A 17,334-nucleotide genomic window follows, 5' to 3' on the forward strand; every position below is an offset into this window, starting at 1 on the left:
ACTTGGGATGAAGAATCATTGGCAGGTATTCGAGAACGGCAAAGCTGCATTGCTGGTCCACCCAAGAATGGATGTCCCAACAGCCCTGACAGTGAATGCATCCAGTATAGCAGTAGGAGGGGTGCTTGAACATCGATTGGCATTGGAAACCATTGGCTTTCTTTAGCAAGCACCTAAGACCATCAGAACTCAAATACTGTGCTCTGATCGAGAATTGTTGGCACTATACCTGGCTATCGGGTACTTGCTCTTCATGGCTTTTACGGACCATAAGACACTTACATTTGCCTTCAAGATATCAGATCCATGGTCGGCTCATTAACAGAGACATTTAGCATATATTTCTGAGTTCACGATGGCCATCGGACACATCTCAGGAAAGACCAATGTAGTGGCAGATGCACTGTTTCACCCGGCATACAATCTGTGCAGACCTTAGCCCAAGGGTGGACTATGTTGTGCTTGCAAAAGTGCAACAGGCAGATGAAGAAATTCCATGTTACGGAACAGGAGACTTGAACCTGCAGCTGGAAGAAATTCTGGTAGGGCCAGGGGAGCTCAAAATCCTGTGTGTCGTATCTACAGGTCATCCTTGCCCAATTGTTCCAGTGGCCTGGAGGTGGCAGATATTTGACATGGTACACAGGTTGGCACAGCCATCGATCAGAATGACTATCTGGATGGTAGCCCACAGATTTGTGTGGCATGGCCTTCAAAAACAGATCAGCAATTGGGTGAAGACATGCACTTGTTGCCAGACATCCAAAGTCCAGCAACACACAAAGCCCCACAATCTTTTGAGCTGAAATATCCATTGTTTGACCACGTACACATGGACATTGTAGGCCCCCTGCTGTTATCAAGTAGTTTCAGTTTTCTTCTCACTGCAATGGATTGGGCCACATGCGATTCCACCTGCACCAGGACCTTCATTTCTGCCTGGATAGCATGTTTTGGTCCACCAGCACACATCACATCTGATAGGGGTGCCCAATTCATGTCAAGCCTGTGGTCAGCAATGGCCACCCTCCTTGGAACCAAGTTGCACTACTCACAACTGTGTACCACTTACAATCCAACGGATTGGTGGAAAGATTCCACAGGCATTTGAATTCGGCCCTTAAGGCGCATCTGCAGGGACTTAACTGTGTTGACGAATTCCCATGAGTTCTCTTGGGCATACGAACAGCACGCAAGGATGATATAGGTGCCTCATCATCAAAGTTGGTCTACAGTTTGCCCCTGATGGTTCCAGGAGATTTTCTATCAGACTCACGAAGATAGGAGACGCCTGCGGCGGTCCTAAGCAAGCTCCACAAGAAGCTTAGTTCTTTAGAGCACATACTGACATCTCAACATGATCAGACCAGATTCTATATACCCCAGAACTTGCAGGACTGCAAGTATGTTTTCGTACAAAAAGCACACTACGCACCATTCCAGTGTCCGTATGAGGGTCCCTTCAAAACAAGGGTTTGACAAACATTTTGGATATCAGAGATAAAGAGGAAGCTTTTGCAATTGACCACCTCAAACCTGCTCCTCTGGATCTGGACGGACCAGTGGTGGATCAGGTGCCTCAGCAGAGAGGACGGCTGCCCATACAAAAACAAACTGCAGACTTGGGGGGGTGGGGTCTGCAACAGGAATGCCGGTTCGGGGGTGGGGGCATGTGGTGACCCACTTAACAGCAAGCAAAGCAGCTCCTGAAATGGCAGACGTGTGGTGGAAAACATGGAAAATTGACCTGCATCCAACACAGGTTTTTATCTGAGCTGATGACATTACTGATGGCATCACTTCCTGTCCCTGAGACAGAAACAGTGATGCATCTAAGCCCAGCATGCAAGCCTGGAGGTGTCAGTCTTGCACTAGACTCCACAGTGTGTAAAATTGTACATCAACTTGACAATGTCTATATATAGTAGCTCAGTATAGAATACTGTGCTACACCATTTTATTTAAAATTTGCCCTTTTGATGGTATGAATAAAAATTGCAGCAAATCAACATTTAAGGGAAAAAAAGCAGGAATACATTACAGCAATTTAAAAATATATACTGCAAGCTCCCCACTTAATAATGATCAATTGATTTGAAAAGGTATAATTGAGATTCAATGGAAAGTGGGAAAGGAACACAGATCAAATTTCCTTTGAGCAAGAACTTGTTAGTAAAAATCAGATTACAATACAAATGTTTAAGTACATTTATTATATTACAAATTTAAAAATGAATGTTCCATTGCATCAAGAAAATCAGCATTGCTTCTCTGAATTGTCTGATTATGTTATGAATGCAAGTTTTGTTTTCTAGATTTTTTTTAATACAAGCAGATCTTAAAAGTCACTTTATTGGTCTTGAGGTACAATTAAGACTGCTTCAGGTCATTTGTTCATGAGTTTAACTGGTTTTACTGTCATTAAAATGTCTGAAACACCAGATGAACTGGTTGGTTCATGGTGTAATAGCCAAGAAATTAAATAATTTTCTATCTTAATTAGTGTTTAATTCCGAATCTTTGTTGGGTGGAGGAAGTTCAAGCATCTTCAGGTAAATTGTATAGTGCTTAGAACTTAGGTAGGCTCCAAAGAGAGCTTGAAGAATTATCACAAAACTTAATTTCTTCATAACTGGCTGAGAAATAGCGATCCAGAATCTTGTTATATTTCCTTTCTCTGGCATTGGACTCGAATTGTATCTGGAACAAAAATAATGGAATAGTTTGTAAACTGAAACTGAATACCTTATTTTTCTTTTTATTAATCATATTATAGGTAAACAATACATGAGGAGAATAGGAGTCCATAATCAAAAAGGGGGAAAAATGTAGAAAAGACTATAACCTGATATGTGGAAGTGGGAACTTGTCCCACTTCTGGAAGTATAATTCCAAAAAGAACAGTCAATGCGTTAGGTTGCAAATAGATATCCAATATCACGGACAAAGTCTTAAAAATATCTAACCAATACCTCTCCAACATAGATCTTGACCAAAACATGAGTTTGAGAAACCACTTCTGATTTATGTCTGTCATAAATAGGACTAACATTAGAAAAAATATGGGTCAATTTGTCTTTTGACGTATGATCCCGATGTACCGCTTTAAACTGAATCAAAGAATGACGAGCACATATTGAAGAGGTATTAACCAATCCAAAAATCTTCTCCTATGATTCCTCTGGAAGATGTAACTGAAGTTCCTCTTTCCAGTTCTACTTTTGTCATTAGAATTTGATTGCAATAATTTATTATAAATGTTATCTATTAAACCCTTATGAGAAGGGTTCAAATGGGGAAAAAAAAGTATCAACTAAATCCGATTGGTATGATGTTGGAAAGTTAGGCAGTAAAGGGTATTTAGAAAATATCTAATTTTAAAGTATCTAAAAAAAATTGACTTGGGTATATTTTATTTATTAGATAATTGTTCAAAAGACATCAATAAACAAATCTGGAAAAAAAAATTCCTTTAAGTTTTCAAAAAGACAAGGCTTGATTAATTATAGACAGTTAAAAAAATAATTAAGAGAAATGGTGCTGGATGAAATTAAAATTTTCAAGTCAAAGAACTTCCAAAATTGAAACCAAATCTGTAATGTATGTTTAAGTATTGGGTTGAAGGTATCTCTGCTAATCTTAGAAAGTGTGAAAGAGCTACTCCTAATAAAGAGGCTACTGAATACCTCTGCACGGAATTCAATTCCAGATCTACCCAATAAGGGAGTTCAAATTTGTCAGAGGAGTAGACCCAGAAAATAACTGCCCAATAATAGTCTAAGATTAGGTAAAGCCATATCACCGTCTTTCTTTAATTACAGATGGGATTTACTCAATCTGGCACTCTTTTTATTCCGAATACAAGAAGATATTTTAGTCAATATTATCAAAAAATGATTTTGGAATAAAAACTGGGACTGCTTGAAATAATAGCATTAATACAAAACTGAATACTTTTTGATTTAGTCGTCTAAGTTGCTAGTCTAAGCAATTTTTTTTCTTGAGGAAGTTTAGCAAATACGATAGGAGGAAAGAACAATCTTGTTCAGATCTGGGCCAGAGAGTGACAGAATTAATACCACAGCAACTGGAAAATATTAGTCTCAGAGAGCATGTCTAAAACATGAATATCATCTTTATTTATCACAGCCTCCAACTCAAGAACAAGTTGAATTCAAGCTTTTCTCCAGTACATGGTGGTAGTTAATGTTCATCCATGCTCATATGCAACTATGATACATTTTGGATATCATTCAATTATGGTTATTTTATGATCTTAAGAGTGGTTTGCAACCATTTTGGTCTAAGATCCACTCGGCTTCTGGCCTAACATTCCATGGCCCACTAGTGGCAATGACTGAGCAATATTTTCAAGTCAAATGTAGCCATGTAAGAAACACATCATTATCTAATTTAAAATGTTTTATTTAACATTTTAAAGACCCACATGGAAACACGCTGTGGCCCACTGGTTGAGGACCACTGGACCTTAAATTGCGTTAATTTGGTTTTCGACTAATTAAGCTTTTGCTCATTTATCCATCATGCTATCTGACTATTTTCACCAGTGGAAGCATCTCAAACAAAGGGACATACTTTTAATATATGGGTACAGTTAGTTAAAATGGAGGTATGCAGAAATTTATTTGCAGAGAATGAATTTCTGGAATTATTTGTTGTGGAGAATTGTGGAGATTAGCTCATGACAGATAGATTCTGGATGGTATTGAGGATCTTGCATTTAGGAGGAATTATAGATCAGCCATGATGATATTAAATGGTAAAGCAGGCTTAATGGGCCACATAGGCTCTGTATACACTCAGACAGCGTGTAAAGGCTTTAAACGGCCTGTTGGAAGAGCCAACAGTGTTTTTTTTTTAAAAAAAATTCTTCAACAATGGAAGTCTGTCGCCAAGAAGAAAACGCCTGTTGCTGAGCAGCATAATATGAGGGGTTGCAGACTCCTGGGGATCAGCAAACTGATACAGGGCACAAGAAATGGGGAGAACACTCCTCCCCCCCCCCCCCCCCCCCACCTCCGTTGAGCAGGACAAGGATGGGATATGACTGTGACCACGGCAGCTGGCCAGGGAGAGGCACTGGCTGAAGGACCTACATGGCTGTAGGCAGTTGGCAACGTGTGGTAAAAGGATCCACTAGGGTTGTGGATTGCTGGAGACTGACTCAGAATGGATTTGAGAGAGTGCTGAAGGCAACAAGGGCTTCCAAAGGACCGCGGGTGCTGAAGGCTTCCTGATTATATTGGAAGTTTGTATCTGGAGCTTGGGTATCCAATGGCTTGAATAGGAGACTGTGTGTCTGCAGAGCCTGTGGAAGTGTTGGAGGTGAATCCATCGACAGCCATCACCTCTGAAGGGACTCTCTTTTGCTTCTTTCTCTTATTATCAGGGGTGCTGGGCAATGCTCATGGGATTGAGTTGAAGTATGTTAAGTAAATTATATTTTTATGTATTATTATGTGACAATAAAAGGAACCTTAACCATGACCTGATTTTTTAAAATAAATTTTTGGATCCTTGGTTTCACACTTGCTTATGTTTCTATATTCTGGAAAATATTTATTTAAAATTAAACCAACATTTGTGGAAAACAGGGTCCTACACTTTTGAATTTCCTTGTGACTGCAATGTGTATGGAAAAATAAAGGTAATCTTGCTGGTCTGTTTTATTGCCCCCCCCCCCCGCCCACCAAAAGAAAGTCCTCCTCAGATAATAATCCACCCCCTAAGTTCATTGGAACAATGGAAGAAATCTCACTTTCTCCAGAACAAGGACACCCAGTCGTTTGCAAAGGGGGAAAGGTGGGGTTGGGGTGGGGGGGGGGGGGGCGGCAGAAAAGAGAGAGAGACTTTGATTCTGAAGAACTTCACGATCATGTACAAAAGGAACATTTTGAGTCTGTTTTTCCCCCATGTATATTTGAAATGCTTATTCACAATGAATTTTGACTGAGGAATATTGTAACCAATACATGCCTCATATTAAACCAACAGAGATTAACTACAGGATCAAAACAATCATTAATAAGATGGCTTTATAACAGTGGTTATTCTTACCTTGTTGCAAGTCCAGCATTTATAGGCAAAGCCAAGAGAATGGGATACAGGCCTCCACCAAGAGTAGCCACCAATCCTCCTCTAACTAGAGCACATGTGGGACAGTTTAAATCACCTAAACAAAGACATTCATAACTTGTTTTAGTTTGAGATGGTTAAAAAAAAATGTGTTTTTCAGTAACAATCTTGATATTGTAGCAGCTCAGCAGAGGCTTAATTGAACCATCTTGGGAGGTTCCGGGTGACGTCATGATGTTACAATGCGATGAAGTCATTTGGAACATGCGGGATTTTAAAAAGCTACGTGTGTGTGTGTCTGTTTGAGAAAATGACTTTTACTGAATTTCGACTCGACTACATCTGATCATTTTCTAGTTCTTCATTTCACACTGCGACCCAGTTGCTACATTGGTGACCCTGACAGGCCCGAATGGATTTTGGACCCAACCTAACAACGCAGCGGTTTTGCTCAAACTGCCTGTCTTTTGGACCACTCAACCTGAGGCTGAGGTGCGGTTCCACATTTGCAAGATAAAAGTGGACACCACAAAGTACTTTCATGTGGTAAGCACCCTGGACCAGGACATGGCCAGTCGAGCAGTAGATTTCCTTCGGGACCCACTTAGCTCTCGGCAAGTACAAAGCCCTAAAAGCCCTCCTCCAGATTTACATCTTGAGCTGCACAGCTCCTCAATATCAATGACCTGGGGGACTGTGCCCCCTCAGAGTTAATGAACATGTTGTCATTGGCAGATGGCCATAGGCCTTGCTTGCTCTTCAAGCAGTTGTTTTTAGGGAATATGCCAGAAGACATCCGCCTCATGTTGGCTGACGAGGACTTTCATAACCCTTAAACAGTGGCCACCTGTGCAGACATCCTGTGGTGTACGAAACAACAGGGTGCAAACCCCATAAAAATTAAAGCTGCATCACACCCAAAGACCCAGGCTTCATGAGTATCAGTGACGAGGGCACACGATCCCCAGGACAAGCACGACTCCGTAACAATGGCTATGGCAGCTGGCCACTGTAATAGCCTACTCTATGTCTGGGATGAACTCTCCCAGTGCAAATTTCTAATCAACACAGTGTGGAGGAGAGTTTCCTTCCTCCTTCAGACTTTGACACCCATACCAGGAGCACAGGTCCACCACTCACTGCGGTGAATAACAGTTCAATTCGTATATACGGCACATGGACTATATCCCTGAAATTAAGCCACAATATGTTCACATGGAAGTTCATTCTTGTTGCTGTGTCCTGGCCATTACTGGGTGCTGACTTCCTTAGAGCCCATTCACTGATGTTGGACTTAAAAGGGCGTCAGTTGGTGACAACATTCCAGACTTTCCGCCTTGGAAAAGCCAAAATACCTGCCCCTAGACACTGTGGAGTACTCCAACAACAAATTCGGCAAACTTTTTGTGGAGCTTCCAGACATTGCCACTCCCCAGTTCTCCACTGCAATGCCCAAGCATGGTGTCGCACACATCCTCACCCAAGGATCTCTACATGTCCAAGCTTACCGCCTGACAAATTGCGCCTTGCAAAACAAGAGTTCCACAAAATGGAGGAACTTGGAATCATATGCAGGTCTGCTGGCCCATGGGGTTCCCTGCTACATATAGTCCCCAAAGCCACAGGAGGCTGGAGGCCTTGTGAGGATTACAGGTGTCTCAATGACACTACTACTGCAGACTGCTACCCTGTGCCTCATATACAGAGCATTACAGCTAATCTTCATGGGGCCAGGATATATTCTAAAATTGACTTGGTGCGTGGGTACATGTAAACCTGGAGGATGTGCCCAAGACTGCCATCATAACAATTTTTGAGAATGCCTTTTGGGCTCAAAAATACTGCACAAACATTCTAGTGACTGATGAACACAGTGGGGCGTGGCATGGACTTTCTTCCGTATACTTGGATGTCATACTTGACATCAGTCACTCCCACAAAGAGCACCTGCATTTATTCTGTCGCTGCCTACAGGTGTTCGGGCAAACTGTGAACCATGCCAAGTGCAAATTTGGGCAGTCCTCTATCGAGTTCTTGGGACATCAGATCTGTAGTGGGGATGTCGTTCCATTGCCTAGTAAGGTGGAAGCCATCCTCAAATTTGCGAGGCCTGATGCCATCAAATGACTCCAGGAATTTGTGGGGATGGTCAATTTCTATCTCCGCTTTCTATCCTCTGCAGCTCATATTATAAAATCTCTCTTTGGCCTCATACCTAGCGATGCCAAAGAACTCGAGTGGACAAAGGAGATGTCTGTAGCATTCCAGTAGACCAAAATGAAGGCAACATTGCTGGTCCATCCACAAATTGATGCACCAACCGCCTTGACGATAGATGCGTTCGATGTGGCAGTAGGTAGGGTCTTGGAACAGTACACCAATGGTAGCCTGAAGTGTTTTTGAGTAGGCACCTCTGTCCCCTGGAAATAAAATACAGCACATTTGATAGGGGACTGCTGGCACTAAACCCAGCGGTAGGATACTTCCATCATTTTTTTTGGAAGGCAAGGGCTTCATGGTAAACTGCTAACATTCACTTTCGCGAAGGCATCAGATCCCTGGTCTGCCCGCCGGTAACACCACCTATCTTATGTATTCAAGTTTTCAACCTGGATTAAACACATCTACAGTAAGAGTAATGTGGTGGCTGATGCCCTGTCCTTCTCCTCTGTTCTCTCTCCAGGTGTAGACTACATGGTGCTCACCAAAGCTCAATGCCAGTACAACAAACTCCTGGCTTATAGAACTGCTATCATGAGCCTGCAACTCAAGGATGTTGCCTTGGGGCCACAAGGTACCATTCTGCTGTGCGATGTTTCCGCAGGTCAGCCTTGCCCTATCGTCCCTGTTGCGTGGAGATGTTGCATTTTTGATGCCATTCACAGATTGTCCTGCCCCTCAACTTGAACGATGGTCTGCCTGATAGCTAACAAGTTTGCATGATACGGACTCAAAAAGCAGGTCACGTACTGGGTAAAGACATGCATGGACTGCCAATCTGCAAAAATGCAAAGTCACGTGAAGGGCTTTAGCCTTTCAAGCCACTGCAGTACAGATTTAACCATGTGCATGTTGACATTGGCAGCCCACTTCCAGTGTCACGAGGGTCTAAGTACTTGTTAACGGTTAGCAATAGATTCACGATGTGACCAGAGGCAGTTCCTATGATGGACTCATCAACTGATTCATGTGCCAGTGCTTTTATTTTTACCTGGATATCTCAGTTCAGCCTACCTAACACATCACCTCTGAAAGAGGCCCACAGTTTACTTGTGCACTCTGGGACGTTTTATTGTGACTGCTGGGATTGCAGCTCCACCACACGACAGTCTACCACCCGCAGTTGAATAGCCTGGTTCCATAGGCACATGAAGGCTGCACTGATGGGCCACCTTCAGAATCCTGATTGAGCAGACAAGCTACCCTGGATCCTCCTGGGAATAACAACAGCACCCAAGGAGGGTCTCATCTCCTCATCGGCACAGTTGGTTTATGTAGCCCTGCTCATTGTACCTGGGGAGTTCAGCAGGCAGGCAGGAGGTGCCTGAAAAATTGGCCCCAGTTTTCATGAAAAGACATGGAATAACGACACCCTTCATCCCAAAGTAACTCCAGGACTGAGTTTGAGTTTGTGCATAGAGGTGTACAGAGGCTGTATGAGGGCCCCTTCAGAGTGCTGCAAAACAATAGTACAACTTGTGTACTGGACATTGGGGGGCATCCAGAACATTTATGATTGACTGACTAAAGCCCGCTTATTTCAACCTTGATCAACCCTTGCCATGACTCCCTGATGTGAAGGCGCAGACGACCACCCAAGAATGGTGCACAGTAATGGCAGCAGAGGTTTAACTTCTTATCGCCGGGGGTGGGGGGGTGCGGCACACCATGTAGTGGCTCACCAGAGACTTAATCGAATCGGCTTGGGAGGTTCTGAGTGACATCATCGCATTGTGACATCATGATATCAGTTGGAACGCAGGGTGTTTTAAAAAGCTAAGTGTGACTGTTTGGATAAACAACTTTTATTGAATTTTGACTCGACTACGTCTTTTCTCATTCTTCATTTCACACTATGATCCAGTTGCTACAACATTGTTTTGAGTCACTCCATTGATTAAGCTGAGGTATTATTCTTACAATCAACACCTTCCTCCATCCTGCTAGTTTTCTCCCTCATATCACTTTCCTCCAAGCATATTAGCCTGCAGCGAAAAAGGTGGGGCATTTTATTGAAGAAAACATTAAAATGTTACATGGTATAAGTTGTGTGTATTGTTTAAAAATGGCAGGCTTTTCTTTCCACAAAGCAATAAAATTAATCAAAATTATTACAAAGAGTGCCATAAAATACTTTGTATTAAAAATAGAATATGGCTATTTGAGTCCAGACAGCACAAGCATAAAGAAAGCATTTTTAAAATATTTTTAAATACACAAGAGTCTTTACTAACCTGAAAGCAAAGGTTTTGATACCATAGCATTATACCCTGCTACAGTCGATAGCAATGGAAGGACTGCCATCGGTAAACCGGATGCAAAACGAGCCTGTGCAATATTGAGGGCTCTTCGAAATAAACTGTTGGCAATTAGACCAGCAAATGCTGAATTTATCCCAAGGTAGAAAGGTCCATAAGCAAAAAATGTTCTGTGAATGGGGAAAATAAACCCAGTTTATTAAAAAAAAGCATGTAGAACATCTTGCCTGACATGAGAACACTGAGAGGTGGCTTTAACACAAATTCAAATGCATGTAGAAAGAAAGTGGATTAGAAGGAAGTTCAAATATGAAACAAGACCAAGTAATGGCTATGTATAACATTTTTGGAAGCAATGTCATGAACATAAAATAAACTGCTCCAGGAAAAAAAAGGGTTAATAGAAGAGCATAACAATGTCTGATCAGTACACTAAATTACTAAATTGGATATATAATATTGTGACCCATTCCCACTTAAATTGGACTACTTAAATTGACTTTTCATTTACCCTTTATGGTGAAATGTTATTGCCCAATTCAGTTTGTGCTTCAGATTTTTATTTGATAATTTTAGCCAACAAAATATTAGAAGAACCAAATCTGGATGTGAATTGACCCTATTGCGGATTTAAAGGGACAATAAGTGAAAGCGATTCTATGTTACATCAACTAAGGAGAGGTCTCACATTGTAGAGTACACTGAAGTAATCAAATACTACATTATTTTAATAAATATATTCCAATCCCTATTCTAATTGAATAAACCTTTTTAAATAGCCTTTCATGTTACTGTTGTTGAATTTACACCCACATGACTCAACATCACAAACCTGAAGTTAATGGGGATAATGATTCATGAGAGCTTATCGTACACATAAGATACAATGTACAAATACACCAAACTTGCTTGCTGCAGCCAAACAAATACACCAATTACAGTACTATATATTATCACAATATGCCAAAGCAGAAAAATAATAAAGGATAGATGAATAAATATTCACAGTTGCAGTTAGTGCAAGAAAAAAAGTAATATTTCAAGAGTGAAGACAGATCTTTTGGTAGTCCTAGAGTAGTTTATGACAAGAGTAGTAAGGAGAGAGTTACAGGGCCTGATAGCTGCTGTACATAAACTGTTTTTAAACCTAGAGGTGCTGATTTCAAGTACATGATTCTGGAAGGCAGCACGGAGAAGGGGTTGTAACCAGGGTGATGGGGTCCTTTTGGAGGTTGGTTGCCTTGAGGCAGCGCCTCACACATCTTCAAGGGATGGGAGGTCAGTGCTCGTGATGGACTTAGCTATGTTTGCTACATTCTGTGTTCTTGGGCACTAAAAGTACCAAACCAAGGTGTGTGATGCAACTAGTCAGTATACTTTCCATAGTGCACTTGAAGTTTGGTGGAGTATTTGAGGACATGCTTCTCGCTTCAGACTTATTATAACTATTGGTGTGTGCCTTCAAAACAGTTGCTTTGATGTGATGGCTCCAGGAGAGATCCTCTAACATGTGGACTCCCAGGAACTTCAATGGAACTAATGTTTTTCCATCCAGCATCCTATCAATGAAGACAGGTCTTAAAGTCCCCAATAAGCTTCTTGGTTTTGCTGACCTTGAGAGCAAGATTGTTCCCTGCCCCACCCAACCAGATTCTTAATCTGTACCCTGTATTCTGACTTATTATGTCCTGCTGTTTGGTCATCAATGTTGGTGTTGTTTATAGATATTAGTGAAACTGAACTTGGCTACGCAATAATGAGCGTTGGGGAATAGAGCAGGGACCTAACATCACAGGCTTGAGGTGGCTCGATGTTGTGGAAAAGTCCAAAATAATGTAGTATTTGGTGACTTTGTTTTGCAATATATTTTCCGTCTCCTCCAATCCATCAAGGGCTTCCCTCTTCATCAACCAAATAGGTGCAATAACAAAGAGTAGGTCATATCAGTCACGACCTTTACAGCCTCTTATTTCAATGGAATTGTTTGAAAATCAATAATGCTTATTTAAAATTGATTAAGAAAACATGAAATGCAAATCGAAGTACATTTTTAGTGATTGACCAACACCAAACTGAAACATAGCTCTGCACACAAGAGCAGCGACTGTGTACAAACTCCCAACGTGAACTAAATTTATTTTGTAGGGATGGTAATAAGGTCACCCACCTGTCTAATTCTGGAAGACGTTCAAACCGTTCAATGAGCGTTTGCATCACATTTGGGCTGGGATTATGACCTTGTCCATGCAAGGTAACGTTGTCTTCCATTTTCATCGCCTACAATAATTAATAACTTTCGATTAAATGATGCAAACTACCAATCCTCGACACCCATTCAAAAATGCCAAGCCTCCCGAATATACACTTTTAATAAATCGCGCGATAAAGTAGCGAAAGGACATTTATCAATGAACCCGATGAGTTCCGGAGAGGAAACCGTCGCGGCTTCAACAATCTTTGTCATGTCGTTAGTGAAATAGGATAGAAAATGTCTAAGCAGCATCCTCGAAATAGCAAAGTTGCCGAAAAATCGATGTAAAACAGCAAACATCCCTGATATAAAGTAAAACGCGAGTAAAATTTCCCTAACTTATTGATATAAAAATGAAACGTGACACAGTCACCTGCCCGCGATGTCAGTTCAGTCCCCTGGACGCAGCCATGTTGATCAGCTGACCGATGACCGACGCCTCGCCTTCCCGGAAGGCCCGCCCCTTTCCTCGGCCTCAATTGGCTGCTCAGGCGCCCCGCCCAGGCAGCTTCTCGTATTTGAATGGCGACGGCAAACGTCTCTCCAACGGGGTGCGAATTCCTTCCGTGACCAAATGCGAGTTGAGAGGAGGCTTGGGGAAGCCGGACTGAAGTGGGGACGGGAGACCCCGGAGCGATCGAATTCCATTGCGTCGGCTTTGCAGATTTAACAAAAAAGTGTTCATTTTTCACTGGAGGTGCGTTTTAAATGATTCCGCGTGTTGTGTTATTTCAGCCGCGGAAAAATATGAATAAAGATCGTCGGCAGGTGTCGCGCTGCCTTTAAATCTGTAGCTCGAATTAAATCTGCACCGCTTGGATGGGGAGGTGGAGATACTTGGTCCAGCCTCCAGGTTCCCCCATGGCCTCACTTGGTGCACGTGTTCCCCGTTCGGATTTGAGACGGGCAGTGATCACTGAGCCAGGGGTGCATGAGAACCACAAGGTGCCAAAGAGTCGATCCTTCAAGCCGTAGAGTCAAGTGGAGAGAGAGCCGGTCTGGTTTTAGAATTTGAGATGGCAGCGATCACTGAGATGGGATTTGAGATGGGCAGCGATCACTGAGGTGGGATTTGAGATGGGCAGCATCACTGAGATGGGATTGAGATGGCAGCGATCACTGAGGTGGGATTTGAGATGGGCAGCGATCACTGAGGTGGGATTTGAGATGGGCAGCGATCACTGAGGTGGGATTTGAGATGGGCAGCGATCACTGAGGTGGGATTTGAGATGGGCAGCGATCACTGAGGTGGGATTTGAGATGGGCAGCGATCACTGAGGTGGGATTTGAGATGGGCAGCGATCAGTGGGATGGGATTTGAGATGGGCAGCGATCAGTGAGATGGGATTTGAGATGGGCAGCGATCACTGAGATGGGATTTGAGATGGGCAGCGATCACTGAGATGGGATTTGAGATGGGCAGCGATCACTGAGATGGGATTTGAGATGGGCAGCGATCACTGAGATGGGATTTGAGATGGGCAGCGATCACTGAGATGGGATTTGAGATGGGCAGCGATCACTGAGATGGGATTTGAGATGGGCAGCGATCACTGAGATGGGATTTGAGATGGGCAGCGATCACTGAGATGGGATTTGAGATGGGCAGCGATCACAGAGAATGGACAGCGATCACAGAGATGGGATTTGAGATGGGCAACGATCACTGAGATGGGATTTGAGACGGGCAGCGATCACTGAGCCTGGTGCATGAGAACCAGAAGGTGCCAAAGAGTCAAGTGGAGAGAGAGCGAAGTCTGGTTTAGAATTTGAGATGAGCAGTAATTTTTCGTTTCTCGAAGGGGCTTCACCTCTGAAAGTTAGCAAGAGTGCTCTTGAAATTGCGTTCAATATTTTCTCGCGGATGTTGCATGTGGGTTCGGGGAAATGGTTCTTGATTGCTTTGATTCATTGTTTCTGTTTAAAACGTCTTTCAAACAGTTCCACCGGACGGTGGGCCAGATCACTAGGAGGAGCTCCTTCCCAAAATGACCCCGTGAGAATGAAGGGAAAACGAGATGTTGTACTTTGAACGTCGGAGCGCTTGGTACAGCCGAACACCAGCACCTGCTATCGTTTTCTCCGGCCCCTCATCTCCCCTGGCTCTGGCCGACAGCGCCTCGCCGTCAGTTGCACATCGTAACAGGCTGCCAGCAGCCACCCCCCCCCCCCCCCCTCCACCTTTGGGGGAAGGGAAAGAACACTTTCTCTAAGGAATTGCATCGAGCGTGGACAATCTTTGAACATATGGCTCTGGATGTTAAAAGTAGTGAAGGTTAAAGGTTGTGTCTTTCCTTTTAGAAAAAAACGGAATTCCAAATCATGCTGAGTTTAAACTGGATTGAATGACCGAAATCTAGCGTCTGGAAATGCAAATTCTCTCCATTAAAAAAATCATGAAGTTTTCTCGAGAGTTTTCTGGATGTGTGTGTGTGCGTGAGCGAGCGAGGCTTGTTCAATGAATTAATATAGGCACTGGCCTTTCGTTACGAGGGAGGTTTAACTGTTGACGGTGGCGTGGCTGCAACTTCATGGGAGTGAGAAGAGGCAAACACGAACGGCGTCGAGTGTCAGCATCTCGAGAGCTGGAGAAAATCACTGCTGATACAAATCAAACTCGGGATTCCGAGAGAAAAATGCCGGTGAAAAAAGGTGAGTTCAGATTAAAGTCGCCGTGATTCGGTCGCCAATTAATTCATTCCCCTGAAGTTATTGTTTTCCTGGGTCAAAGACCTTTGACCACATGGACTTAAAAGATACAAAGTTCTGCGTTTGCATTATTCAACTAACCCATCCCTCGTCAATCCTCAGTTTTTGAAGCTTGAGAGCAATCTCTTGTGCATTTTTGATGTTCTATTAGGGGTGTGAGAATTTCGTTCATTTCCTTGTTTGCTTAGTGAAACAAAATTGGTTCTCCAGAGTTAGATTTAAGAACCTATGGCTATGAGTGGGAATAAGATATTTCTGTTAGTAGTGTTCATAGAGGTATAGGCTTAAACTGCCCTACCACTAGTCTTAAGTCAACCACGAAAGTTAGACTTGAAAGCTGAGTGTTGGTGTTTGTTGTTTAGTTTTCTAATAATGTGGGTATTCTATACATAGACAAAGTAGAAAATGTTCAAATCAATTTTGTATGTCTTTTTTACATTTTGCATTCAAAATGTACTTTATCTCCCCATGCTTGATTTATGGGCTATTGAGCAAAAATAAATATTCAATAACCTATCTCAGCCCACTGAGATTAAACAAAAGTATTGCCCTAATTTTCATATTTTAAAATGTTTTGCTTTTTTTTCAAGGGTAGGCTTTCATGCTTGAACAATTTCGTTTGTCTTAACCATTTGCCCTCCAGTTCTTGCAGGTGCTGATCTTTCAGTCAAATCCTCATCACACTCCAGTTCCCAACAAAAATCTTTATCATTTGTCCTCTGGAATGGTCCTCTTCTCATTTTCACATGTGCCCAAGAAAGGCTCACGTCACAAAAAAACACTGTTGTACTTGTCGCCATCATAAAATCTGGACAATGTTCCAAAATTGTCCTGTGCTGAAAGAACCATGGCTTTTCTTGTCTGTGGCATACCTTTTATTTTCACCTTATCCCACCCAGTGACTGACAGACTTCTTGGCTTCCTTTCCTCATCCATTTAGCTCTCGTGCTGTTGGGAGAGCTATTAAAATATTTTTTTTTAAAAATGTGCTCCCTCCTTCTCCCATCCAATGATCGGAAAGTGCATGTTTTTGAGAACTGGAACATTTCACATTTTGAGTCTATCATACTAGCAACAGGTAATGTCCTTGAATTGTCTTTATAGCTATTCTCTATTTCTTGCATTATCTTTGTACATTTCTCCAACCTTGCAATAATTGACAACTGTTACATTAATAAACTTCTCGTTTATTATTGAGTTAGATTGCATGGATGACATGCAAAATGAATATTCTTGCTCTCTCTCTCTCTCTCTCTTTCTTTCTCTATCTCTATATCTCTATCTCTATATCTCTATCTCTATATCTCTATCTCTATATCTCTATCTCTATATCTCTATCTCTATATCTCTATCTCTATATCTCTATCTCTATCTCTCTATCTCTATCTCTATCTCTATCTCTATATCTCTATCTCTATATCTCTATCTCTATCTCTATATCTCTATCTCTATATCTCTATCTCTATCTCTATATCTCTATATCTCTATCTCTATATCTCTATCTCTATATCTCTATCTCTATATCTCTATCTCTATATCTCTATCTCTATATCTCTATCTCTATCTCTATCTCTATCTCTATCTCTATCTCTATCTCTATCTCTATCTCTATCTCTCTATCTCTATCTCTATCTCTATCTCTATCTCTATCTCTATCTCTATCTCTCTATCTCTATCTCTATCTCTATCTCTCTATCTCTATCTCTCTATCTCTATCTCTATCTCTATCTCTATCTCTATCTCTATCTCTATCTCTATCTCTATCTCTATCTCTATCTCTATCTCTATCTCTATCTCTAA

At 42.0% G+C, this 17,334-nt stretch overlaps 1 protein-coding gene and 1 long non-coding RNA gene across 2 annotated transcripts; one reads left to right on the forward strand and one right to left on the reverse strand.

The window, feature by feature from the left end:
- Positions 1 to 2,194: 2,194 nt before the first annotated feature.
- tmem126a (transmembrane protein 126A) lies at positions 2,195 to 13,302 on the reverse strand. The gene is made up of 5 exons (XM_069890965.1): positions 13,199 to 13,302; positions 12,742 to 12,851; positions 10,551 to 10,744; positions 6,079 to 6,193; positions 2,195 to 2,700 (listed from the first exon to the last, which is right to left on the reverse strand). Exons 2-5 carry the CDS (start codon positions 12,846 to 12,848, stop codon positions 2,496 to 2,498), a joined length of 621 nt encoding a protein of 206 aa, XP_069747066.1. The 5' UTR covers positions 12,849 to 12,851; positions 13,199 to 13,302; the 3' UTR covers positions 2,195 to 2,495.
- Positions 6,358 to 10,133, forward strand: LOC138739257 (uncharacterized). Its single transcript, XR_011342128.1, has 2 exons — positions 6,358 to 6,642; positions 8,780 to 10,133. It is a non-coding gene; the product is annotated as an uncharacterized lncRNA (long non-coding RNA).
- Positions 13,303 to 17,334: the final 4,032 nt, after the last annotated feature.

This window comes from Narcine bancroftii, chromosome 7 (genome assembly GCF_036971445.1).
Source record: "Narcine bancroftii isolate sNarBan1 chromosome 7, sNarBan1.hap1, whole genome shotgun sequence".
Lineage (NCBI taxonomy): Eukaryota > Metazoa > Chordata > Chondrichthyes > Torpediniformes > Narcinidae > Narcine > Narcine bancroftii.

Bases quoted from the DNA above. Each gene is read 5' to 3' on its own strand.
- tmem126a (XM_069890965.1), bottom strand. From the start codon at position 12,848: ATGAAAATGGAAGACAACGTTACCTTGCATGGACAAGGTCATAATCCC. The intron at 10,745-12,741 runs GTGGGTGACCTT...CCCCATTCACAG, and splicing joins CGTCTTCCAGAATTAGACAG to AACATTTTTTGCTTATGGAC. The intron at 2,701-6,078 runs GTAAGAATAACC...TTTTTGTTCCAG, and splicing joins AATGCTGGACTTGCAACAAG to ATACAATTCGAGTCCAATGC.